At 36.8% G+C, this 26,231-nt stretch overlaps 1 protein-coding gene across 1 annotated transcript in view; it reads left to right on the forward strand.

Annotated features, from left to right (window-relative positions):
* Window positions 1–312: 312 nt before the first annotated feature.
* The window catches only part of LOC109096621 (supervillin-like), a 43,364-nt gene continuing 17,445 nt past the window's right edge, over window positions 313–26,231 (forward strand). Inside the window, 14 exon segments of the mRNA XM_042734849.1 lie at window positions 313–664; window positions 4,628–4,688; window positions 5,191–5,276; window positions 7,979–8,039; window positions 8,786–8,934; window positions 9,135–9,819; window positions 16,130–16,164; window positions 16,986–17,008; window positions 17,134–17,184; window positions 18,053–18,189; window positions 20,365–20,650; window positions 22,897–23,281; window positions 24,677–24,899; window positions 25,877–26,009. Coding sequence (XP_042590783.1) covers window positions 610–664; window positions 4,628–4,688; window positions 5,191–5,276; window positions 7,979–8,039; window positions 8,786–8,934; window positions 9,135–9,819; window positions 16,130–16,164; window positions 16,986–17,008; window positions 17,134–17,184; window positions 18,053–18,189; window positions 20,365–20,650; window positions 22,897–23,281; window positions 24,677–24,899; window positions 25,877–26,009 — 2,370 coding nt within the window. The 5' untranslated portion in view covers window positions 313–609.

The raw sequence follows: 26,231 nt of genomic DNA on the forward strand, positions 1-26,231 counted from the left end.
CCCATTGCAGAGATCTTGCTTTTCCACTCTTTCATTCTCTCAGTACCACACATAATGTCATTGCTCAGAGATGAATGGAATCTTACTTTCTCGCCCTTTCAGCTGTCCTAAAAGCTAAACACACATCCACTGTATGCAGCTGCTAGTGCACACAACCGCTACCATATGACCACTGTTGTCTTCCCCCTCTCACCCCTTTCTATACATTTCTCTCTCTCTCCCCTAATCCCCCATCCTCAGTATTGTTAATCTGATTAGCAGTGAGCAGCATTAGCACTGTAGTTACCTTGCTAGCATTTAGCAGTAGCCATGCAGACAGCAAAAGGCTCTACATCAGCATAGTGTCATAGTGTTGGAGAGATACTGTTCTCCTCCTCCTCTCGCAGCGTTTCTCTCTCTCTCTTTCTCTCCACCTCCCTTCTCTGGCTGTCCTAGGACTACTGCAGCTAACTCTGCATCACTTTGCAGTTCAGACACTGCTGCCTTTCTGCAGTCCTCTCTCACTCTCTTCTATTTTCCTCCTTTCTTTGGTCCTTCACAATCCCCTCCCTCCTTTCCGGTCACTTTCTTTTCTTATCTGTCGTCCACTCCTTATTTTATTTGATCAATATGTACCGGAACCCTTGGATCTCTAACTACATCAACCATGTCAAGTTGTGCCAAGGTGAGTAAATGGCAGTTTGGGTGGGATGGCCTACCAAATGCTGCTTGGGTTTAAATGGTACTAGAGCCTCCAAGGGCCTAAGTATTCAGGACAAGGAACTCGCTGACTCAAAATGAATAGAACTGAGGCATTATGAAGCAGAATAAGTAATTTGTGTTTTGCATTTTGTGGTTTAGATGCAAATGGTTTAAATTCCACACATTCTGTCTGTTAGTCGTTTTAAGAAAGTTCAACTTGTGGTATTGGCTTTTAATGGCTTTGTTTTGGTCTGTGCACTTGCGCAACAGCACATGCTTTTTCATTTATCCTGCGTGTACTTAGTTAAGTGGTGCATTCGCACATTTATAGCAGGTGTTTGTGTCTTTTAGACATTTTGTGCATCCAGATGAATATAATTTATTGTTTTCATTCAAATGTTTGATTTGTGGATAGTTGAAGTATTTTATAATAATCGGTGTTTAGACTGCTTTAAATGTAAATAGGTCAATGCGTATATGTATAAATGGGTTTTAGAGATTCCCCGTCACCTAATTCGCCCTTTTTCTGGAGTGCAGACACCAGCTGTCTCATTTAAGACTCTTAAAATCTTCCCCTCTGTCTGTGAATCTGTAAATGACAGTTTTACACTCATTTAAAGGCACTGAAGAATGTTTGGAGTTGAAATAATATTAAACATAGCATTAAACATCATGATTGAGTGTAAGTGTCACCAAACCTATGCCTGATGGCACACTTCCTGTGTCACACTGACTAATCCTATCCCTTTTGAAAGACTAATCCTTTATTAGATGTGACAAGTCCTACAATAGCACCTGACTGCCACATTTTGGCCCTGTGGTTTCCAGGTTTCTTTTTTTTTTTTTTAATTAATGACTAGCATGTTCTACTTGCTGACTTTAATGGTTTATCACTTTAAGTGATTAGTTGTCAATTGCTTCTTAATTGTACTTAAATGCTATAATTAAATATTCAGATTTATAAAAAATATTTATTAGATCATTACTGTTCAATACATTTGGGGTCAATACATCTTGAAAGTGTCTTAATACTTTTATTCAGTATGGATGAACTCTGTAAAACAGCACAACTGTTTTAGGCATTGAACACTAATTAAAAATATTTCTTGAGCATCAAATCAGCATATTAGAATGATTTCCGAAGGATCATGTGACCCTGAAGACTAGAGTAATGAGTGTTGAAATTCAACTTTGTCATCAGGAATAAATTCAAATATAGAAGTTATTTTAATTGTAATATTTGATAATATTACATTTTTATATAGTTTTGACCATATAAATGCAGTCTTGGTGAGCAAATGAGATTTCTTTCAAAAACTTTAAGAAATTGGCTTTTCTTTCAAAAAGTTTTTGGATTTTGATTTTGAGTGTATATTTGTTGAAATGTGATTGATTTAAACCTTTCTACATATTTGTTTAAACGGTGACGTTTAAGAGCGTTTAAGAGCCTGAGAGCACTGGGTTTATGATCTCGTCATATCACCAAACAGGCTGTGACTTGCTTCAGCTGTATCTTCCCCATGTGCTTCTACTCTGACTAATGCCAGATATCAGTGACTGAACCCTACAGTCATGCAAGTTTATCAGTCACCATATTATTTGATACTGACTATGCTGGAAAACAGGTGTGTGATATGCTGGAACATAAAATTAACCTGAACAAGTTTCAGAGCTGTGCAGTCAGCTTCTATATGATGCTTGTTGTAGATCAGAGAGGTATGCTGTTGTGTCACAGGCCTGTGGAATAACATGCGTGCCATTTAAAGTGCAGTAAATGTCGCACTTGACTGTTTCTGATTAGCATCTGTACTTAAGTGGGCACAGAGCCAAGGTGTTGTGACTTTCCATGCATGTCTGTTAGCAGTGGGTGCTCTCAACAAAACCATGCAATGCACATAATTAGTGCTTAGGATAATTTTAGTGATCAGTCCAGTTTATCTGCATTACCAACTGTCAGGTTGCATGATGGGTTTGTGTTGTTGTTCCTGCTTCTGGGAAACATTGTCATTAACTTTTAATTTACCCTGTAGTGTTAATTTAGTGAGGGCATCGGAAAATCAGTCAATGCTTTGTTTTTAACACTGGCATCATTTATCACTTGGTTTGGTTGAATGGCAATGGCTTTGTAGTTGAATTATCCCAGATACAACAATAACACATTGTAACATATGGCACAGGAAGATGTCCTCAGTGCAGGGTACCAGAACAGAGGACCTTCTGTCATTTTCTGTGAATTCTCTATTCCACTGATCCTCAAAGTGTGGAATCACTGAATTAAATATAAATTAATGTTAAAACACTTTTAAAAAGTTTGCAAAGTGGCTAAATGATGCCTGTATTTTTTTTTTTTGATCAAGTACTGTACATTTTTTTTACTTTACATTTAAGTACAGTACGGTTTTATTTAATCATTTAAGTTTTTTTATTTACCTGTATGTTAGCACAGTGTGTTCAAGCTTCAAGTATTTACAATGTTTAAAGTGGCCGACACTAATAAATATTCTTATTAGGAATAAAACTGCCTCATTTTTTAACTGCATAGCTGTAGCTGAATAATTAGGCCTACTACGCTATTGTATTTTAATGTTGGTCATTATGGTGGTATTTGGAGAGCCAAATATTTTCTGAGGTGGTACTTGGTGTAAAATGTTTGAGAACTACTGCTCTATTCTTTGAAGCTAAAAAACATCTTGAATCAGGCATAGCAGGACAAATTCACTTTATTTTGCCTCCACCCAGTATCTAAGTGCATAATTTCTCTTTCCTTGCAAAACTTTCCTGTTCTCTCTTTCCATCCCCCTCTGGTTGATGTTGCCTTGTCCACTGGCCCTGTGACTCTGAAGTGAGAAGAGATTTTTAAGCAGGGAGGAATGTTTTTCGCAGATACTGATCCCAGCTGTGAAAACTCACTCCGTACCAAAACACAGGCCATCAGCTGGCTCTCTCATTCACTTTCTCTTCTCAGATGGTTTTTATAGATAGAGAAGAAAGAAGATAATGACATCTAACCACAGTCCTTACTGTAGATTAAAATATTGAATGTTGAATGTGAAAAAGGGGGTTTGGTCTGTGTGGGTGAATGTGTGGTCAGGCTATTGATCTGTGGGTAAAGTGGAAACACATGTTCTCCTCTTCCAATCCCTCTGTGAGTCTCAGATGTCAGATCTCCGTGTGCTTATTCATAGAATTGATGCCACACCTGGATAACAACACTAGTCTTTTAATTGCATTAATCAAGTGAATGTTAACAAAAACTGTTAAATAAGTCCCATCAGAGTGAATGTATTTTTTTATTTGTTTTTAAAAGATTTCTTGTATTATATTGGCTATCATTCAGTATTGATGATTGTATTTTTTATTTTATTTTACATTTATTTATATTTTATATCATTTATATTTTATTTTCTATTTCTGCTAATTTACAAAATTGCAAAGATTTAACCTAGTATAGTAACCACATAAGCATCAAAAACTTTATTTGACGTTGACAAAATGTTTTATTTATTTAAGTAGCAATAGTATTAATAATTACTATCAATATAATAATTTTATTGCATTTTTTTTTTCATTTATTTTCCCTTACAATATAAATACTATAAATGGAATTATTATTATTAGTTCTGGGCAGAATTCATTATCACTGCATTGCTGTTTTCTTTTCGTATCTTTGCTGTTGCTGATAATGGTGCATTTCCAATCAGGAGATCTGTGAGTGTATGTTTTCTATAGGCAGTTTACTCTGTGCATACAAATGTACCTATGAGTGTATGCAGAAAGAAATCTGTTCAACTATGGACACAGCACCATGTTGACATCAGTGAAATGGATACTATTGTTTTCGTCCCTGCCCTTCACATGGGGCCTTTGAAACAACTTTCGCTGATCACTCCTGTCACCAGCAGGAGTATTTGTAGTCTGAAGGCTTTGCTTTCTTTTGTGTGCACAGGCTTCACAGGAGAAACATCTCCTAAAGTTGGCAATTCCAAACTACAACGGAGAGCTCTTAGGTAAGATCCTTATTTTTATATAACTTGGGTTTTGAGTGCTTTTATAAGCTCAATGGAAAAGATCCACACCAACAGAAATTCAGTCTTTTTAAATGTCTTGTATAAGGCTTGAACAAATTTAATAGGACTACATTGTGTACCTCCAGATGTAGTCATGCTTTGGGATGTGGGATTGAATGTTATATTTATTCTCCCAACAATTAGTTTTTGTCCTGTATGGTGCTTTGGCATTATTTGCTGTTGGTAAAATATTTCTTAACCTTATTACCCTTGTTACTACTTTAATAAAACTACTTTTTCCAGTTGTGGAAAATCACATTTTTATGTGAAGATATTGCATTTCACATTTTTTGGATAGATCTGTGTGATTTCTGCCAAGATTCAGATCCCTTTTCAGGTGCTGCTTCAACAAAAGCCGGCTATTCTGAGGCCTCTTGTTTCTGTTAAAAACATTATATGCAAAATATATTGAAATTTCAAGCTGGTTTCTCTTTCTGTCCAGTTTCCAGAAAGAGTTCTTGTTTGAAGAGAAAGACGAGGGAACCAACAAAGAATTACATGTCAGTCTGCTGGGAAATACACCCAAGGGTAAGTACAATATACACTAATGCTTCAGCTGTGTGGTTCTTTATCATGACTGTTATATCAGTTCAGTTCAGTTTGTCTCTCACTAAACCAGGAGCCATGAGCTCTGTCACAAACTCAGCAAGATTCACTTGACTTGATTTGAACACTAAATGATTTGCGGCTCTTAAGCCCATTTAATTTTAGCGTGTCTGCCCTGATATAGCCACATAAGACATTATGTGTTCACAGTAGACAACAACAGTCTGCTAAAATGGCAAGTAACAAAGTATATAATGCTAGTGCCTTGATCAAAGTTTACTAGACTGTATGTTCTTTCAATTAGCATTGTCTTGATGGTTTCTGGACACATGGAGGTCATTGGTTTGGGGGGGATGGGACGCTGATGACCTATATTTGGTCTGCTGGGGGCCACCTGTTGTTGGGCAAGTTCTCTTGCTTACTGGCCCTGAAAATGTGACAGTTGTGTGAAAGAGAGTGCCAAGATACTTTGTAAAAGTGTTTGTACTGAAATCCAATCCAGAAAATGGTTGAACATGATTTTGTGGAGCTCTCACAGGAGCAGCCTGCTTCTGGTAAGCTCCAAAAGACATTTTTGCATTTTTAAGTTGAATTCTGTCTTAGTTTTTACAAATGCTGCCAGTGGGCTAGTACATTTTGTCAGTCTCTTAACAGACTTTTTTAAAGCATATTTTGAATTGAACTTAAGCATATTTTTTTGCTTAAATGTGTGTGCATGGTCTTATTGTGAACAAATTTATTGTGCTTGTAATTGTCCATTGACATCACACAGGCTATTTGTTATTTATTTGATAGCCAAATAGCAGTTTAGAAATTTGGTTTGGCTCCATTCTAGTACATAACACCCACTTTTCACCTACAATTAATTCCTGATGGATGAAATCAAGTCCACATTGTTTCGCTTTGTTTTTTAGTATGTGTGTGTTGTAAATTTTCAGGTCACAGTAGGTGTTCCCCTTTCAGAAAAGCTCATGACAGTGATTATTCTTGGCTAAAACTTTGTATATTTTAGTTATTTTATGTCCCCCATTCGTTTTGCTGGCATGAAGCTCTTATAATTGTGTAATCCTGGCTTGTTAGAATCAGGTCTGTCTAATGTCAGTTTCATACTGCTGTTTGTTCTTCCCCACTTTCCAAGTGGGAACTTGATTTAAAACATGACATAACAAACACTTTTGCTGTGTTACTTAAAATATATTGGAGTGTCTAATAAATGAATAAAAATAAGATAAATATAATGAATTGTTCTTTTACATTTTTAAATATTTGTCCTTGGTCTTAAAAAGTCTTAATTAGCCCTTCAACAAATTAAGGCCTAAAAAGATCTTGAGGCATGTCATTAAATGTAGCACACACTTCAAAAAAATGTATATCTCCCTTAGTATTTTTGTTTCTAATACAAAAATCCTTGAATCAAGATTAAGAGAGTTAATGTCAAAAAAAAAAAAAAAACAAGCATTTGAAAATTAAGCTTTGATCAATTTTTCATAAAACAAAACTTACTATTTCATCATTTTGCTTCTCAAGTAAATGCATCTCATTTAAGAATTTTTGTCAGACATTTGCACTGGAAAACAACTCGTGGTAGGGAGCAGAGATATTCAAACCTTGAATGAATAAATGAATAAAAAGAAATATGAATAAAAAATTATGGAGATTGGTTGAACATTTTTCCAACTTCTACAAGATATTCAAGCTGCTGCATATTTACATTTAAAGACTATTTTGAAGTATGTATTGTGTTCAGTTCAATTTATTCCTTGATTTATATATATATTTTTTTTTTAATTTGGTCTTAAAAAGGTCTTAAAAAGTCTGTTACTTGGCTACACGTAACAGAAAGAGAAAACCTGCCCTGTGGGAATGAACCTGCCCTGTGTCTTCATTGCATCGCTAAGAACTTTGCTTTGAATCCCAGAGAGACCATGCAGGCTGAGGAAGCATTGTTAGAAACAAGTGTGCCGTGTGTACACATTAGCCCATGATGAGTCTCCTCTCAATCACTTCTTAGTCTTCTGGTGACTGGACACAGTTGAGTGTCAAATTTCCATGGCTACAGCTGAAACAACATTCACTGAGGATCCACCTATGATTGGCTATCTTGTTGGTATTGTCCTATGATTGGTTATATTTTTTGGGATGGATAACACACTGGACTTTTGTCTCCTCAACTATTATTGGAATTGTGTCACTGTAGCTACGGGAAGCAATACTATATAAGGATCATTTATTTTATTTGGAAAACAAATTCAAGGGATGGGATTGGCATTTTTTTATGCTTCCCACTCATTCTTAGGAATTACTGTATGAAAATAATAGTGTTGCCAAAGAACTCTCAGAATTTAGCAGTTTTATGATGCTGCTGGAGATGCCTGTGAGAGTAATACATCAAATTCATCATGAAACAAGACTTGGTATTAAACACCAGTGAGCAAAGCTAAACTATGTAAGGATTAGACTGTCCTCATGTGGTGTGAAATGTTGTTTATCTTGCAGTATACAGTAAGCTCTAGTTGTGTTTCTTTTCTTAGTTGTTTAAGAATATAACAAATATAGAATACTATTTACTATGTTTTAGTGTTTGTAATGGTTTTGATAGATTTACTTATTCTTCTGAGAGATCATTCTTTTACCAGTCCATTCTCACTTTGCTTTTCTTTTTCTCTCTTTTTTTTTTTTTTTAGTCTCAGAATTAAGGAAACGTTTTGAGAGTATAAGCTCGAGTCAGAGTTGGGACATGAACAGGTGAGAAGTTAAATCATTCTCAAAGCATGCTCAGCCAAAGTTCAGTTAATGCAGGTGTTCGGCAACAATAACAAAATTGTCAGCACACTTTAATTTACCTTTCACCACACAATTTCAAGCTTTTCACCAGAATTAAAGTAGCATACATATCCAAAAATACCCTAATAACTGAATAATGTATGATAAATGTGTACACTATCATTTAAAAGTTTGGGGTCATTACTAATTTTTTTTTTTTTTTTTTTTAATTTTTTATCAAATACATGTAGCCTTGGTGAGCACTAAAAGCTTCCTTCAAAAATATAAAAAAAATCTAGCAGAATCTAAACTTTTAAATGGTACTATATACATATAACAAAAATCTAAAATATATGGAAGCCTAACTAATAAACAAAGTATTGTTTTTTCATTAGCAAAAGTTTTTTGGTCACACTTTATTTTCAGGTCAAATTCTCACTATTAACAAACCATTAACTATGACTTTTGCCTCAATAAACTCCTAATGTGCTGTTTTTAATAGCAAGGTAGTTTTTAAATTTAGGTATTGGGTATGATTCGGGATGTTGAATATGGTCATGTAGATTAAATGCTTTATAAGTGCTAATAAATAGCCAATATGTTAATAATAGGCATGCTAATAAGCAAATAATTACTAGTGAGAATTGGTCCCTGTACTAAAGTGTTACCCCCCCCCCAGATTAAGAATTATACTGTTTAATATGCTCTTGCACCACTCCTGTTTATAGGAAAGAGCGAATTGCAAGACGTCTGGAGGGAATCGATAGTGATGTTCTCCAAAATCTCCCAGGCTGTGATGGTCTAGTTACCAATCGAATGCTAGAGGAGGACACTCCAAGATATACCCGTGCAGCAGACACCTGTGACCCCTGTACAGGTGAGAACTGTGCGTAATATTTTTATACTTTGAATCATTCACTCACCTATAACATGAATGAGAAATAATGTGCATTAAACATCTGTATTATAAGGTTGCATATCAGTACAAAAATTATAGGTTTGAGTTGATTAGAAAAGTTTAGGCAAACTGATTCAGTAGAAACTATGTATTATCTTTCTTTGTCTCTCTCATTGTAGTTTCTCTTCAGCACTATGGCAAAAATGACCCAAACTTCCCAAATCTGCACAGTGCAGAGGTTCAGTCCAGAACCCACACAGTCCTACCGGACACTGTCTGTAGCACTGGCTCCACTCATGTGGCAGAGCTGGACTCTAAAGCCGAAAGGATCGCACGCTACAAGGCAGAACGGCGCCGTCAGCTAGCAGAGCGTTACGGCATCTCTCTGGATCAGGAGTTGGAGACCGACTATACGGCTCGCTTCTCCAAAACCTCCAGAGAGCCCGACGGCTCAGACCGACAACATAGGTCAAAGGTAGAAGGAGGAGATGGAGTGGAGCATAATGATTACACCCCCAGCCATCATGTAGACAGAGCCAGTTCACACATTCACAGCGATCCAGAGTACATCCGGGATCGCACAGAGTACATCTCCGAGCGTGAGAGGATGATGAATCTGGAGAACCAGAAGAGGGCAAAGGAGCGGGATAGATTGCATGGAGGTGGAGGGGTTGCACCTGACCCATCTGCATATATGGATGTATCAGGGTCTGCCAGGGTCCCAGGGAAGGAACCAGGGCCGATGGGGGTTCCCAGCTCGCCTAATGCAGGCCGAAGGACCATGATGCCATCTCTGAAGCAGGGAGCATCTCCTGGTGATCTGTTTATTGAGCAGCAGGCTCACAACATCCTCCAAAGACACGGGTGAGTATTCTCAGCATGATAGATGTTTCTTTTTTTATCTTACAGTCATCTAGTAGTATATTTATATATCGGGGTCTTATTTTCCTTTACTTACTCTTTCCTTTCTTGGAAAGAAATGTTGGCTGGTATTCCCTTGAATCTGTCTTTCACAGGTATTTTCCCCAAAAGAAAGCCGTCAATTTGCAGGATTTGGCTTGCATACTGTTAGGAGTGTTTTAACAGCTCCCTAAAGATGGGTGGGCTCTGTTCAGTATGAGACATTGTCCATTAGCATTGACCTTTACTGTCCTTTGGCGTTCGTTTCTTTATGGCATAGGTCAGTGCTCTGTGTGACGCATTGGAATTAAAGTGCATGCCAAATTAAAAAACAAAAGATTCCAGCAGAATTAAAATTCCCAACATCAAGCCAAGCCAAAAAATTACAAATGAATATGATAAAGAATGATATTCAGGAAATACCCAAAGCACTTTTATAATGTCAGTATAAAGTTTGATTGGTTAGCTAATGTGAACAAATGAGGACTTGGCCTTTAAAATCCTGTTCCCAGCAGGCCAAGCTCAATTTTCATAACTTATTTGTGGACCTACTTTCTTTTCAGGAACCTAGTTTTTCAACCTTTTTTTTTTTTTTTTTTTTAAGAATTGTTTTTCCTCTCTCTCTAAGCATAAACACTAAACTTTAACTAAGGGCGTTTCTCAACTTATTCAGCTCCTGTAGCCAGTCAACAAACCAGTGGTCACTTCAGACTGATTCAGAAGGAGACACCCTCTCTCCGATCAACTGGCCTTCCAGGTACCATACGTTTGGGATTTATGGGTGTGTTTGACACCCTTCACTTAACAGTGGTCCCACCTAACCTCATGGCCCTATCTCAAACCATTGCTAGTCCTGTCCTATAAATGTCCTTGCTGGTATGTGAGGTAAGAATGATTGTGTCTTGTGTTTTCTAGTGGTTTATTGGATTGTAGCCTGGTTGTTCCACTTCTCAACTTATTGTGGCTAGGAACTAGGGATTGTGTGATATTTACAAAAAATATACATATATATCTTGATATTAATTGAGATTTTTTCAATAACAATATTAAAGAATATTTTGCTGATTGTGTTTTTGTGCTGGTTCCTTGGCATAAATGACACTAAATCCACCGATAGGTGGCAGCAAGTCCCTGTCTTAATGAGTGATTCACTGAATCATTCCTTTTGTTCAAAATAGCCGATTCATTTAGAAACGAAGCAAGTGACTGTTTACATGAATGGATCATTGACTCGAATGATTCATTCGAAAACAGATTTATTCAGGAATGAAACACCACAGTGTTGTATCTATATAAATATAAAAAACAAAATCCCATACAGGGATGTTTTCATAACTTCTCATTTGCAAAGTGAGTGAAATGATGTCAGCTTGCATATCGTTAAAACAACAGTTGCGATATTAAGTCGCAGATGCTAAATATTGCACATCCCTACAAGGGACCAAACTTAGCCTGGAAGACTGGAACACAAAGTTGTAAATTAGGCCTACTGTATGTGACTGTTTCTTACTTAAGAGATCATAGTAGCAACCTGGCTTTACAAAGGGACAATAAGGGCTGGTTAGGCAGTCAGGTTATTTGGAACCAGCAAGGTAGAGGGCTTATGGTGTGGTTTTGAGTTGGGCCTATCATTTCAGTAACAAAGTGGCCATCCTCGCACACATTTCTACCACTCATCCCATCCACGCTGATAATGAGTGCTGTGGGTTTGTATTCGGTCATTGAACGTTTAGACCTCTTGCTGCAGTTTACCCTTAACTCTCGCTAATATACTTCAGGCACAGTCCAGTTACTTTGTGTGTGTGTAGTTTATCCCTATATGGCAGTTATTGTATTGTATTTCCTCGTATTGTATTTCAGTACCTGGCTAAATCAAGTGTGACATATTTGAGTTTGTGGTATTGTGGTGGAAAATAAAAATTTTGAGCTATGAGTCACCAAACTCAACAAGAATGTAAATGCAGATCATTTGGCCTGCATTAGCTCAATATGCCAAATGGAGAGTGTGATAACTTGATTAGTCATGCAAAACACCAGTGCCAAGTTTGCTGTGAATCATTTCACACGCAAATTGTGTTCCTGTTTTGCATCTTTTTTTTTCTTCTATTCTTTCCCTGTGCTTTCATTCTCACTTTTTATTCTTTTAAGTTCTTCCAGAGACTATTCTAGTTTAGTGTTTTATCTTACAATGTGGACATATTTATATTTTGCAATTCCTTGTCACTTAATGTCCACTGACCTTAATAAACCCAATATAGATAGAAGAGATGTGTAGAGAGAGAAATGGAGAAGGATGGGCTCTCAACCTCCTCTGAAGAAGAATCTACAGAGTATTTGCACAATCATAACCTTGATCAAGTCTGAGATAGATGCTTTTTGAGTTAATGTTCAACTGCCATGAATTTGCTTTTAAAGTTGACATGAAATTTTATTTAGATATTTAAATATGTGATATTGGTCATATTGTAAACATAGACTTTAAGTTAATAAACCTCTGTGTTTATATTTGCATTTACTTTTTTTAAAGACTTTTTTTTTTTTCGTGAACCATATCTCTTGGCCACTTTTGTTAGAGACATTTTTCTTATTTAGCCTTGAAAATACAGTCTGCTTAGAGAAGGTTAAAAACAGTTCACATGACTCAACAATTACAGAGTGTAGTGCATGGTTTCACTTAAACAGGGGTCCAGAGGAGCTCAACGGAGTGCATGGTACCATATGTGAAACTCAAGTGTGAGTGTATAGATGGCAGCTATCAAGCTCGCTTCAGGAGAAACAGCTTTTATCAGCTACAGGAGTGTGGGATAGAACTCATAAAAGAGTGATGTGTAGAGGATGGTTGACTTGTTTGCTAACTTTTGTTTTTTAATAGTATTATGGCTCTAAACTGAAGGAAAGCAAGCATTATTGTAGGTGAACAGGTGGAGATGGAAGAGATGGACACAGAGAGTGTAACCCTATAAGAAACAGACATTTTTAAAAGGGTTATAGGAAGTTTTCTTTGTGATATAAGTCCCTTCAATGGTAGTGCACTGACTGCTAAAGCTTTTAGATGAGAGAGTCTTTTGCCTCCCCCTGCTGAGAGCTTTGATTCTGCTGACCTAACATTACAAAATAAGCTAGTTTATCAGCAAACCTTTTTCACCCAGCATGTAATGAAATGCTGTGTAGTGTGAAATTAGCTGGTTGTTTAGATGTCCATAGCTATAAATTTATAAGATAATAAATAAGGGAGAAACCGCCTTTATGTATCAAAATGGTTTGAGCTTTTTCTACAGTTCACAGAAAAGCTTATTCAGAATTCTCAGTGCAGAATCTCTTGGTTTTTCAGCCATTTGTCACATGAAGCAGGGCTTTTCAAACTGGGGTTTGTGGAACCCCAGGAGGCTCTAAGGAAGTCGGGGGTCACAGTTAATTTGGAAAAAGAAAATATTTGATTTAAACTTCATTTTTTTCTCTTCAGATTTATTTATGCTACACTACAGATATTTTCCAGTTGTTAATTTTTAAAAAGGATAGTTCACCCAAAAATGAAAATGTTCATGTACTTACCCTCATGTGGTCCCCATTGACTTCAATAGTATTTCTTTCCCTGCTATGAAAGTCAGTGGGGACCAACAACTGTTGGGTTCTTCAAAATTCTTTAATATATCTTCTTTTGTCACTGGAATGACATGAGGGTGAGAACATGACAAATTTTTCATTTTTGGGTGAACTATTCCTTTAATGGTTTTGTAATTTGGCATAGTATGAATAACATAAAATTGTATAAAAGCTAATTATTGTTTTGCAAACATGTTTTCTTAATTTTCACAGTATTTTTCATAACAGTATAAATGGCTCAAGCTTGAAAATATAGTTGCCTATAAACAGTTTGGGATTTGAGGAACTGTTATCATAGTTAGAAAGCCTCTGATTCAATAGACTGACCTTTTATTTATGATGTTTTGACTATAATCACTATTTTGAGATTGTTTCAGTATGTTTCAGTTGTTTCAAATATCACAGTTGTTGTTTTGCTGCTCGATTTTTGTTACAGTAAGCACAACATTTTTCACATGGTTCTCATTATTCCAACCACTGAAGACATCAACTTTGATGCACACTTTTAGTGTCTCAATGTTTTATATTTTATTCCAAACACTGTCAAAGTTGCTGTTTAACCACATTCTAAAAAACACAAACCATACTGAGTTCTACTATTTCTGTGGCTTCGGTTGTTTTGGTTGGATCAGAATTTCTTGCTTCCACTCACTTCCAGGGCCATGAAATGGTTCTGTTTTTTATTTCTTCTTTTGCAGAGTCAGTTAATATCTCTTTTAAGTCTAAGTAACCAACCCTTTTCTCTTCTTCTGAAATCCGAGTTAGGGAGAGACTGGCCTGTGACGAGCCATTTCACAGGGGTCAAACAACAGAAGGACCTGCATACAACCAGTTTCCCCAATCATACCCTCGATATCTCCCTCACAATCGGAACCTACCTGATGCTCCAGCCAAACAGCGACTAACCCATCCTGGACAAGAGGAACGCCATGACTTGCAGTGCCAGAGCTACTTCTCTATGGGCAACGAATCCGGTTCCAGGTATAAACAAGAGACTCAAGAAGTGCTTGAACCAGAGGGAAAACAGGATGTGAGGACAGTGGGGCTCCTGCGGAGCAAGAAGGCAGTTTTACCTTCTGAAATTCGTCGGAAAGAAAGGAGCACTGAAGACCCATGCCAAGGAAGTACTGACAACATAGAGGTAAACCCAGGCATCAGTCGGCACAGAAGGGAGGATATTGCAGATGAACTCAGAGGGCGCCGTGGAGGTCAGTCAAGACGGGAAGTTTACACAGAGCATGTGTCCCGAATTCAGGCTGCAGAGTCTATGCAAACAAGAGCTCGAGAGGCCCATAGAAGGGCTGAAGCTAGCTGCTACGCCCCAAACCAGACCTCCAGTGGGAGATATATGCCAAAACCTTTGGATGCTGGAAATGTCCAACAGAATGCCATCCAGAAACCAATCAGAGAGCCTGCCCCTCAGGAGAAAGTGCTTAATGGTGATCACCTATCCCATGATGCAAGGGTTTCAGTTGCCCAACTCCGCCACACCTACCTGGAAAGTGTTGCGAGTCCCCGGAAAGCCGAACTGTAGGTTGTGGTACATTATCATTATGTCGACTTACTAACATTATCTAACATTGATGATTAACATGCCGTTAATCAAAATCTCATCTTATGTAACTGCTTTGAGAAACAAATGTTAGAAGAGACACTGTGATCTTACAGCAGGATCACTCATTCAAAGTTGACCAGCAGATTTTCACGCTCTGTTCTTTCAGCCATCATGCTGCTCGGCTTGTCTAGTGCGCACTTTGTCAGTAATAATTAACCATTTCTGCCTGTCTGTCTGTCTTATCCTGGCTTGGCAGCTTTGTATTTCTAGAGACAATTATGTGTGTATTTATGCTAGTTGTGCTGACAAAATAATTCTTAACCACTTTTTATGTTTGTAGGGTTTTCATTAGTTAGTTTAACCCACTGTGAGGTTGCTTAGATGAAATATTCATCCAGCATTAGCATTTTGCCTGTGCACCTGCCAGTCTTCAATGCTGCCTCATTCAGTCATGCTTTGTGACATAATAGGGCAGAAGAGGTGCCTCCAGATACACATGCACCCTGGAGAAGTGAGAGAGTCAAAGATCGCTCATCTCGTCGCCCTTTGCGGTATATATGTCCTACTGAGAATAGAAAGACATCTGAGAGGTTTAGAACACAGCCTATCACATCAACTGAGCGTGAACAGTCGGACCGGTAGGCATTTTGAGTAGTTTTATGCACGATATTGTGTATATATAGTTGTCAAAATTAAAATTGCACTTGATGTGCAGAAAACTAAGTTAGCTTTTGGCTTACTAAATAATTTTACTTCTTTAACACACTGTATACTGTTTTTATGTGTAGTGAATTCTAATACAAAGGTTTGGTCAGTGGTTTTTATGAAAGGCTCTTTGTTGTCTTTTTTTCTTCTTCCTCTTCCATTTCTGTGGCATGTTGCGAAATCTATAATTCTGTCAAACACTGTGGATTAAGAAGGCCTGATTATGTTTTCTGCACTTTCCCACTCGCTGCTTTGTGTATTTTCCTGATTCTCTTTTTCCTAAATATGCTGCTGCTTTTGTCTGCTTACACTATTGCAAGTCAGCTGGTTGACCTAATCATTTTAAAATCCAAAATGATTTGATGTTTAATTGTAACCCTTTTTTAAGTTTTCAACTTTTGTTCTCTTTAGGTCTCATCTAAGCCCTGAACCACTGAGCCCTGAAGGTAAGTCTTTTTTCTTTTTTGCATACACAACACAATCTGTGTTATCACTTAAGGTTTGATATAACATATCTTTCTATTGTGTCATTTTTAAAATAGAAAGTCACTCTAGCCACCTTTAGTTGCTGTCTTGCTTATGTATACAAACTTTGTGATGGGGCAGGATGACACAATAACATTACAAAACTTTTGCATTAGTTTATGTGTGCAGCTCAGTATTACAAACTGACATGCTCATACTGATAGTACATAGAATTATTGAAACAAATTTGTTGAAACAAATGTGTTGCTTAATATATTTGTTGTAAACCATAATACATTTTAGTGTTATTACACTTCTGCAAAGAACAGCATTTATTTGGGAAAATAAATCAGTCTAATGCATCCTTGCTGAATAAAAATATGCTGAATTAATGCTGACCCTAACATTTTCAACAGTTAAAGTTCTGCCTTGAGCAAGATGTAAAAATAAATAAATCGTATTTGATACTTTGACATTAAAATTTGGTTAATCTTTGAAACACAAATTAAGATATTTTTAATGAAACTTAATGACACATGATTCTAAGTTTTGGTTTCCTGAACTTTCAATGGAGGTATAGAAGTCTCTCTAGTTTCATTAAAAATATTTGTATTTTGAAGATTAACATGGTGGCAACATGGTGAGTAAATGGTCACAGATTTAAATTTTTGGGTGAACTGTCCCTTTAAGTGTTTCATAAATCATGTCACACTTTATATTAGAGCAGATTTTTATAAAATACGCTGCATTTGATAGATGTATTTTCCCCTGGTTTGTCTGAGGTTAACCTTCGTGAAATCAGTAGAGAAGCAGAAATTTGCTTGTGTAATCTTTCTACCATGTGTTTAGCATTGTGTTTGTCCTCTGAAAGTCTTGGGATTTAATGAAATAGTTCTCATGAAAAATCTTCTGTGTTTAGCATTGTGTTTTCTTCTCTCCTTCCTGTGTAGTTGGATGAGCGAGCAAAGCTGAGTGTAGCCGCCAAGCGCTCTCTTTTCAGGGTATGTGGTGCTTGAGTGTGTCTGTGCTTCTCTTCCAAACCCTGAAAGTGAGCTGCTGTCTATAAAGACAACATCCTAACCAAAATCTTTTTAAGTGGCTTATTTGAAACGTTCTGTGTTGGCCACAACCCTGCCAATGGTTATGCAGACCACACAAATATTGTCCCTTACATGAAGTGCGCATAAGAATCGACCACAGATCTGTTCTATATTCCAGTGGAGTCTAAGCGAACTATTTGATGCTCTAATAAACATAACAAATGCATAACACACCAATATTGGGTGAAGTTCTGCATTTTAAATTAGATAGCACAATATTTAATTGTTACATTTCAGTGCTGAATAAAACATGACTCTTAATCATCCTGCCATCTGAATGAAGATGTACATTTTCTCTGAGCTTGTGGCAGTGCCCCCCCCCCCCCCCCAGTTCAGTTCTCGTTCTCTCTTTGATATAGGTTTGATGTATGATATATAACAGGATTGGTGACTAACAATGTAGCTTAAACTTTCAGTTTTCTTGTTTTTGGAACAGAACTTGTCTGTCTGTGGTTGTACGTGCTTATTAATTTGGCATTCCAAGAATTGTGGGCACAAAAGAGGGCACACCTCAGTCCATTATGTCTCAACTCTCACATTATACAAACATGCACATTCCTTAAATATGACATTTGAAACTTCGGGAAATAACTAATTGCGACCATCAAAACAATTTAGTGAGTCTAATAGAAACCTAACTTAAAGGAAAAACATCTAATATCTTGAACAAGCTAGTAAAGTTCCACAAAGTCAAATGCAGCATTTTAGTGTTATTTATTTTTTTTTATATTTATTTTAAGTTATTTATTTTAGTCTTCCTGTTTCTTAGGAGCTTGAAAAGACTTCAGATGGTTCCATTTTGAAGGCATGGAGCCGTAACCCTGCTGTTGAACGCAGGCTGAGGAGAGGTCAGGATCGCTCCCGCACTCAGCCCGTCACCTCAGAGGAAGTGGTCATTGCTGCTACGTAAGTTTTATAGTATGTGACGTGTTCAATAATTCAGGTTGAGGACACAAAACCCCCCCAAATGTTTACATTTGTTAGCTTCAAAATTTGGCAAGATATAAACTACAGTTCAGTGGTGTGTCTGTAACTTTTTTTAACGTTTTTGAAAGAAGTCTCTTATATTCACTATTTATTTGATCAAAAATACAGTAAAAACAGCAATGTTGTGAAATTATTACAATTTAAAATAACTGGTTTCTATTTGAATATATTTTAAAATGTTATTTAGTCACTGCTTTAAACTTCAGTGTCACGTGATCCTTTAGAAATCATTCTAATATGCTGATTTCATGCCCAAGAAACATTGTTGAAAACAGTTGTGCTGTTTAATATTTTTGATGAAATCGTGAAACTTTTTTTTCTTAGTCTTTGAAGAATAGAAAATTCAAAATAACAGCATTTATTTTAAGTATAATCTTTTGTAACCATATAAAAGTCTTTACTGTCACTTTTGGTCAATTTAAAATTGAATAAAATTCTATATTTTACTGTCCAAACTGTAGTGTAAGCATCATACATGTATCAGTCAACAAATGAATCGGTCATAAAAGAGCTTTATTGCCAAGTATATTTGCATATACAAGGAATTAGTTTTGGTGACAAAAGCTTACAGTACCCAGAGACAACAACAACACATAACAAAAGTAAAGATATGTGAATAAAATGCACGTATGTATGTGTTTTTTTTTTAATGTTTTTTGAATAAAATGAATCTATGTACAGGTGTGTTATAAATAGAATAGAATAGAAGTATGTACACTGTTTTTTTCCTTTAAATTCTATCCCTTTCTTTTCTTCCGTGTGGTGTATGTAGTTATGATCTGTTTTCTTCAGTTTTTTTCCTCTGTCTCTGTTTCTTTCCTTCTGCTCTGTGTGGTTTAAAGTGTCCCTGGCCATTTGTCACAGTCCGTGACTGTACAAACCTCTGTAACGCGTGTTCCTAGGCCCACTGTAGTCAGCAGCTCTGTGACCAAATTCAGGTACCCAGGACACACATACAGACACTCCCATGAGCGTGTGTGTGTGTAATAAAGGCATGGTCACTCTTATCAATACTAATGTTTGTCACTTGCATGTTCACAGATTTGTCTTTACAAAGATTTCTCTTTCTTTAGTTTCATGCATCATGATAAAAACACTCAACGATTGTATTCTGAAATATCATTACAATTTAAAATAATTGTTTCCTATTTTAGTACATATGCAGTCTTCAGGGTCACATGGTTCTTCAGAAATCATTTTAATATGCACATTTGGTTTTCAGGAAACTTTTTTTTATCATCAGTCTAAAAAACAGTTGTGCTGCTTAATCTTTTTTTTTGTTTGTTTGTTTTTTTTTCTTTTGAGAATTTTTTGGGCATCATTTTTTTCCCTATCAACATAAAATTAAACATGAAATTTTGAAGAAGAAAAAACACATTTTTCCTGTAAATCATACTCCAAAAATGTTTGTTTTATTTACAACTTTGAAAAGTCAAATTAAGAACCAGGAAAATTCAGATCATTAGTTTACGTTACTAGAATTAAGAGTACACCCACAATTTCATGACTACAAATAAACTTATCCTGATCATCACTGACTTGTGTTGAGCTATAATATATGTTATTAATGTTTTGTATGGTCATGAAATGTTAACAGTTGTTAAATGTGCCTGAATTACTTGTGAAAGTATGATACATTGCTCGGAGGGATTCGAGTCATGTTGCTTGTGTTTTTTTTGCTTCATCAGCGACACGTCGAGCATATAAAATGCATGACATGTTTATCAGCACATGCTACTATAATCTTAATATGAAGAAATGTTTTATTTGTCCTTTCACGCAGACATTTATTCATTTGTGTTGATAAATGGACTGCTGAATGAACAACACATCCAAAATGTTTCTTTGGGGTTACCTTTGCTTTATTCATACTGTAACATGAATCAGGATTGCTTGTATATTCTATGCATGCACGTGTGTTTAATCCAAGTTTATGCAAGTAGTTATTTACACAAAATGTTGTGATTCTTTAGTATTATCATAATTATATATGATAAATACAGTAATGCAGCCCAGCCTTACAGGTGATATAGTGGAATTAATATGAAACACATTGAGTGTTCCTGAACAGTCTGGTGTTGATGTGCCCTACAGCTTGCAGGCTTCATCTCAGCAGAGCTCTAAGGTGAGGGAGCAGGCCAGAGAGGTTCGGCTGGCTCAGGAGGCAGTGGAGACGGATCGAGCTCACCATGCATCTCCAGGCCAGGATAGCCTAGAGGAGCCAGATCTTTCCACACTCAGTCTAGCAGAGAAGATGGCACTCTTCAACTGCCTGGCACAGCCTTCCAGCCACGGCCCTCGGGCCAGGGGAGACACTCGGTCACGTAGGAGTAATGCCCGCTACAAGACTCAGCCAATCACACTAGGAGAGGTTGAACAGGTATGTAACATTTCTGTCTCTTCATTAAACACTTAGACCATGCTTATTCATGTCGCAGTTGAGAATTGTATCAGTTTAGTGCATTACTCATCGTGTAATTTAAATCATGAATCATGACTGGTCATTAAATTTAAGCACATATGGGTGTGATCTTTGGGTGTGCACATGCTTTTGGCCATATAGTGTCAGTTAAATACTGGAGGAGAAGAGAAAAAAACTGAAACAATGAAGCTATAAAGCAAGTCAGAAATCAAGGGTTAAGAAGTCGCAGGCTGATCCTGAAATTACATACACTGAGAAGGTACTTTTTTGTTTTTAATACTTACTTTGCAGCCTTTAAAAATTATGTTCTGTATAGTATTAATGGGTGTAGCGTCAATTAAATCAGATGCATTATATTCGTAATATTCTCATTTGTCATGACCTGCAGCAAGTTACATCGCTTCACTACCATTCATGTTCTGTTTTCCACCTATTTTATGTTACATTTCACTGTATAAAAAGTGAAAATGAGTCAGGTTAAAGTACATCCCTACAATCTTTCAGCAAACTTTTGAAAGGTAATGTGATGGGTTTTTTTGTTGATCGAACAGTCAACACCCAGATACACAATGATGATGTGAGGTTGTTCAGTTAATCTATAATAACCATACATTTATATTGTGTCGTTAGATTTTCACTTTTTTAATAGGTCTACTATTATTTTGGAAATTGTCATAAGGATGTTTTTCTTATCAATCAAAATGTTTAGCAATATTGTTGTTATATTTTTGCTCATATTGCTCACTCTTACAGTATAAGTTTATTGGGCATATGTTGAAGTATTGCATCCACGGACATGTAATCAATCTTAGTTCTACACACACAGACACATACGATTGAACATTTAAAGTGGCTTGTCTCTGATGCAGGATGATTCTGATTCTGAGATGTTTGACGAGGAATCGGAGTTCTCAGAGCTTCTGAGTGATCTGGAACATATGAGGATACCAGAGTCCTCTAGAACCGTATGATATTTTGTAGAAACCAAGGTTTTACTCAGCCTGCAGTAAAACCATTGTCCCGTGTCTTAGAAGCAGTTGTCCTAATGCTTCAGCATACATGTCCCTATGTGCCAGTAGGCTGAATTCTGGCATTTCTTTTAAGCATCTTGTTTAGAGGATTGTACAACTCCAAAGAAAGCATGGAGGTAAATGCTTCTGTTTGTGAATGTAGTTCCAGATTGCTGGTAGATCAAGTACAGGCTTCGCTGTCTTTATGTGCTTTTGAAATGGAGTTGAGAGATGTTAACAGATATGATGTTTTGTCTGTTTATTGTGTTTCATGTATAAACATAATTAATGCTGGGTTACTCTGCAAAGAATTTTGCTATATTGTGTTTTGCTTTCTGTGATTAGAGAATGACGAAGCAAAGAAAATTTGTGGAAAATGCACACTGGAATTTGTGTATAATGAAGAAATAACTATTTCTAATCACTGTGGGCTATTATTATAGCCCATTTTTAGGGCTTTTTTTAGGGGTTTGTTTCATTTGGGCTTATATGTTAGTTGTGTTCGTGCTGTTACTAAAATAATCGTTTCTAACATCACCTGATCGAGTCTTGGCCCAATTGAAAACTCTGGGGTGGTTGCTTGTGGTGAAAAAGCAATATTACCCAACAAATCAAACTGTATTGTAATGCAAAATGTTACTTAAAAAGATAAAGAGGTACTTTGTTGTTTTCCATTGCAAAAAGACACTACTGCTTTGAAGTACACTACCACATACTGCCAACCTCTATTCATTATTGTTCATTTCTATACTTACTATTCGATGATCTTATTCTGAATGGACATCCCAACTCTGCCTGAATCCCTGCTGACACAGTAGTGTTAAATTAAATTTTTTTTGTGTCTGTGACTAAGTGTGTCTGTTTCTGAGGGCATGATGGGAACAGTCGGGTTCAGTATATAAAGGGCATGGCTTTGTGAATTGTTTTGTTATTGGCTGATTCAATGCTCGTCTTTCAGCTACAGGAAATGCACTAAGTCAGCCTCTGATTAGTCAGCATGATTGACGTGTGTCTGCTGATGAACTGTTGATGAATGTGCCATTTCCTGCCCATGCTGACTCACTTTTTGTTCTCATCTCATCCCTCTCTCTTTGCTCTAATCTTTCTCTTTCTCATACTGTTCACTCTGAAATCTTCTGTCCTTTCCTTTTCTGCTCAAACTCTTCATCCTTTTCTTTTATTGTCCTCTTATAGCTGCAGCCTGCAGGTGGAGCTCGTTTTGCATCCACCTCTACCTCGGCCCTGAGATCCTCAACCGTTTCCACTGAACATGCTGGTGACATCCACCTGACCATGCCCAATGTATCTGGCCCTGCCTATTATGAGCAGACACTCTCCCCACCTTACCAACCTCAAGCTGCTCATCAGAGCCCAGATGTGTTCCCGGAGGCCCAAGGAGAAAAGCAGTTATTAAGCATGGGGAAGAGGAAACTCCCCTCTCCAGAGAGCATGAAACAGACACCACATGCTCAACCGGCCAGAGACTGGGAGGAGTATAAAGGGCACAATGAGGCTCTGGTGACCCCTCAAGACCCTTCAGAAACAGATGGAGAGCACAATTCAAAGGCAGCCATATCAGGTAGAGAAATATAGGTGATGTTTTTTTCTAAGTGGCACATCTTCTCATAGGTTTCTGTACTTCAAGGTATTTAAACTCTTATCTTTTATATTTTTTAATCTGTTTTTCCAAGTTAATTATATGGCAAGATGCTCTCTGTAAGAGCAGTGCACATTCACTGATATATAATTAGACACATGCAGTGAAACGTACAAGCTGGTGACATAGCATCCAATACATTTTATTATTAGGGGAAATTGAAGGACATAGTTATTTAGTTATAATTTAATTTTGCCTCACTGTTTGAGTAAGATGAGCCCCTAAATAGGACAGATAGCCCCTTGGGAGAGAAGTCAGGTCACGACTGTCATTGTATATTTACTAAATATGCCAAATATATCTGATATCATTATAAATAATACTTCCAAGCAAAGATTTAGTGGAGTCAGTAAGATCTTACTATATATATATTTATTTATAAGAAATTAATACATTTATTAAGAAAAGTTGCTTAAATCAAAGAAAGGCGATCATATGATATGAAATATGAAAGTATGACATTTCCAAAATGACATCTCTGAATAGTTTGTGTATTTTGTGATTTAATGATATGAAAGGAAGACAGCAGAGCAGTGTATTTCTTTAAAAAGTGTCATTAATATTTTTAAATTAATTTAATTAAGGTCACTCAAATGGAATACAATCATAACTGCCAAACCTCGAAATCACAATCTTAAACAAAGTGTTAAAGATTAGTTATATGGAATTACTAAATGCTAATTCCAATTAATTATCATTTAAAATTGTATTTAAAATATTATGTAAAAATTTGCCCACTTAAAAATTTTGCATTTTACCCCAAGGTTCTGATTTGACTGTTCAATTTCAAAATGAAAAAAAAAAAAAAAAGCATATTTCCCTATTTAGACCTAAATGTATTACTGTGCCCATGATGTGCATCTTACAAATCACACAGTCATATACTGTCTGTTTTATCAAGCATGGCTTGTTATGATGGTTTCCTGTAGTGTCTGCTGTACATGTGTTTTGTGCTGATGTGCGTATGTTCTGTAGAGTCTTCCTGTTTGGTGTCTGTCATTCAGGCTGGTGGTTTTAAACTTTTCCCCATTTGAAAAGACAGAAGGATGTCTGTCTAAGCCACATGGTCACAGCATGAGCAACAAAGCTTCCTTTTATGCTTAGAAACTGATGCTCATTTCCTGTGTTACATATTCATAATTTTACTATGTGTGTATTCACATGCTCAAGTGAGCATCAATTCTTGACAGGACTGAGTGTGTGTGAGAAAGTTTGACTATGTTTGTATGTGTCTCTGGTGGCTCCGCCTGTCAGTGAGCTGTTATTGATTGTATCACTGGGGCTGCTCTAAGCCTTTCCTGTATCTGTGTTTAACAGATCTTCCTGTGCACACAGCCACAGTACGTGCAGCAGCAGCTGTATCGCAGGGCCCATCCTCTTTACGGAGTGGCTCTCTCGCACCGCACACGTACACAGAGTCTGCCGGACACCTCTCGGAGGATAACAGGAGAGAAGACGAGCAGGAGACTGACTTTAAAACAGAGGAGGGAGACAAGTTCTCAGACATCATGTCTGCCAGACAGATGTCCATCAAAGAGAGGTTAGTGTATGAAAGCATTAAATATCCAAAATGACATCTTTGAATAGTTTGTGAAGCTTACGATGTGGTGATATGAAAAAAAAAGTCAGCAGAATGTCATATTTAAGTATTTTCTCTTGCAAAGGTCAATGTATATCTATAGATGTATATTGAAATACGATACCTTTCTATCTCTATAAAGCAGGACATTGTAAATTGTGTAAAACAAAGCTGCCTTAGTCTTTTCTGTGTGTGTGTTCCACTTTGACTATTTGGGGAAAGTGGGTTGCACTGTGTATTCTGAATATATGTCAGTTCAATAATTCTATTTAGAATGAGAGCTGAGAGAAAAATTACGTTAGAAATGGAAACATCAGATGCTCCAAGTTCTTACACAACATTTTTGACTATAAAATAGGTCACTGTCGATAGTAATGATGCTGCGGTAATGTCTTCGTGCCATCTGACTGCCTCCTTGTGTTGTCGTCTGACAGCAAGCACACAGATGGAGGAGGACAGATATTAAAAAAAAAAAAACTTACTGTGTAGCATATTCCAGTTCCGTGTAACACTATATTGTGTATAACTCTGTATAGATTGGTTTATTTAGTTTTGTAAGAGCTGTACTGCTGTGTCCGGTTTAAGATCAAAGTATTATGTAACTGATGGGCATCTGTCTGTTGCCATAGGAAGCAAGCTGATGCAAGCTATTCAAATTGATTAATGACAAAATGTTCTTCAATATACCCTTTTTTTCTTCTAATATACATAAATATACATTCTGGATTGCTTTTCAACAGTGTTGAAGGAGTTCCCAAACATGCTTGGCTTTTGTTAGCTGCTTCACTATCTGGTCCTTCTCATCCATTAAATGTTTTTGTTAAGAAATGTAAAAGTCTACACAATTATTAATTAGTAAATGCATCTACAAAATTAATTTCAAGCATTTCAAAGTTTATATAAGAATTCATGATGACACATGATTGTGTCTCTCGCAGGCTTGCCCTGTTGAAGAAGAGTGGAGAGGAAGACTGGAGGAACAGGATAAATAAAAAACAGGATGTGGTGAAGGTTGCTGTATCTGAAAGACACGCCCAGCTATGGGAAGTGGAGCAGAGCTTCAAGAAGAAGGTAACCTCTGAACCTTGAACTGTCTCAGGTGACCGTACAGGTCATAGGTCATGGTACGTTCTCTAATTTTATATACGGTGTGTATTCAACAGCTGTTGTGAGATATATATTGTAACATCTTGTATTATCAGCTCTGGTTGATTCAGAGCAAATATCATGCAACTCGTTAATTTTGTGATTTTGTAGTTTAGTTTGCATTTGTTGCATAGTCCAGCATTTCAT

The sequence above is a fragment of the Cyprinus carpio genome, chromosome B12 (genome assembly GCF_018340385.1).
Source record: "Cyprinus carpio isolate SPL01 chromosome B12, ASM1834038v1, whole genome shotgun sequence".
NCBI classification, from domain to species: domain Eukaryota; kingdom Metazoa; phylum Chordata; class Actinopteri; order Cypriniformes; family Cyprinidae; genus Cyprinus; species Cyprinus carpio.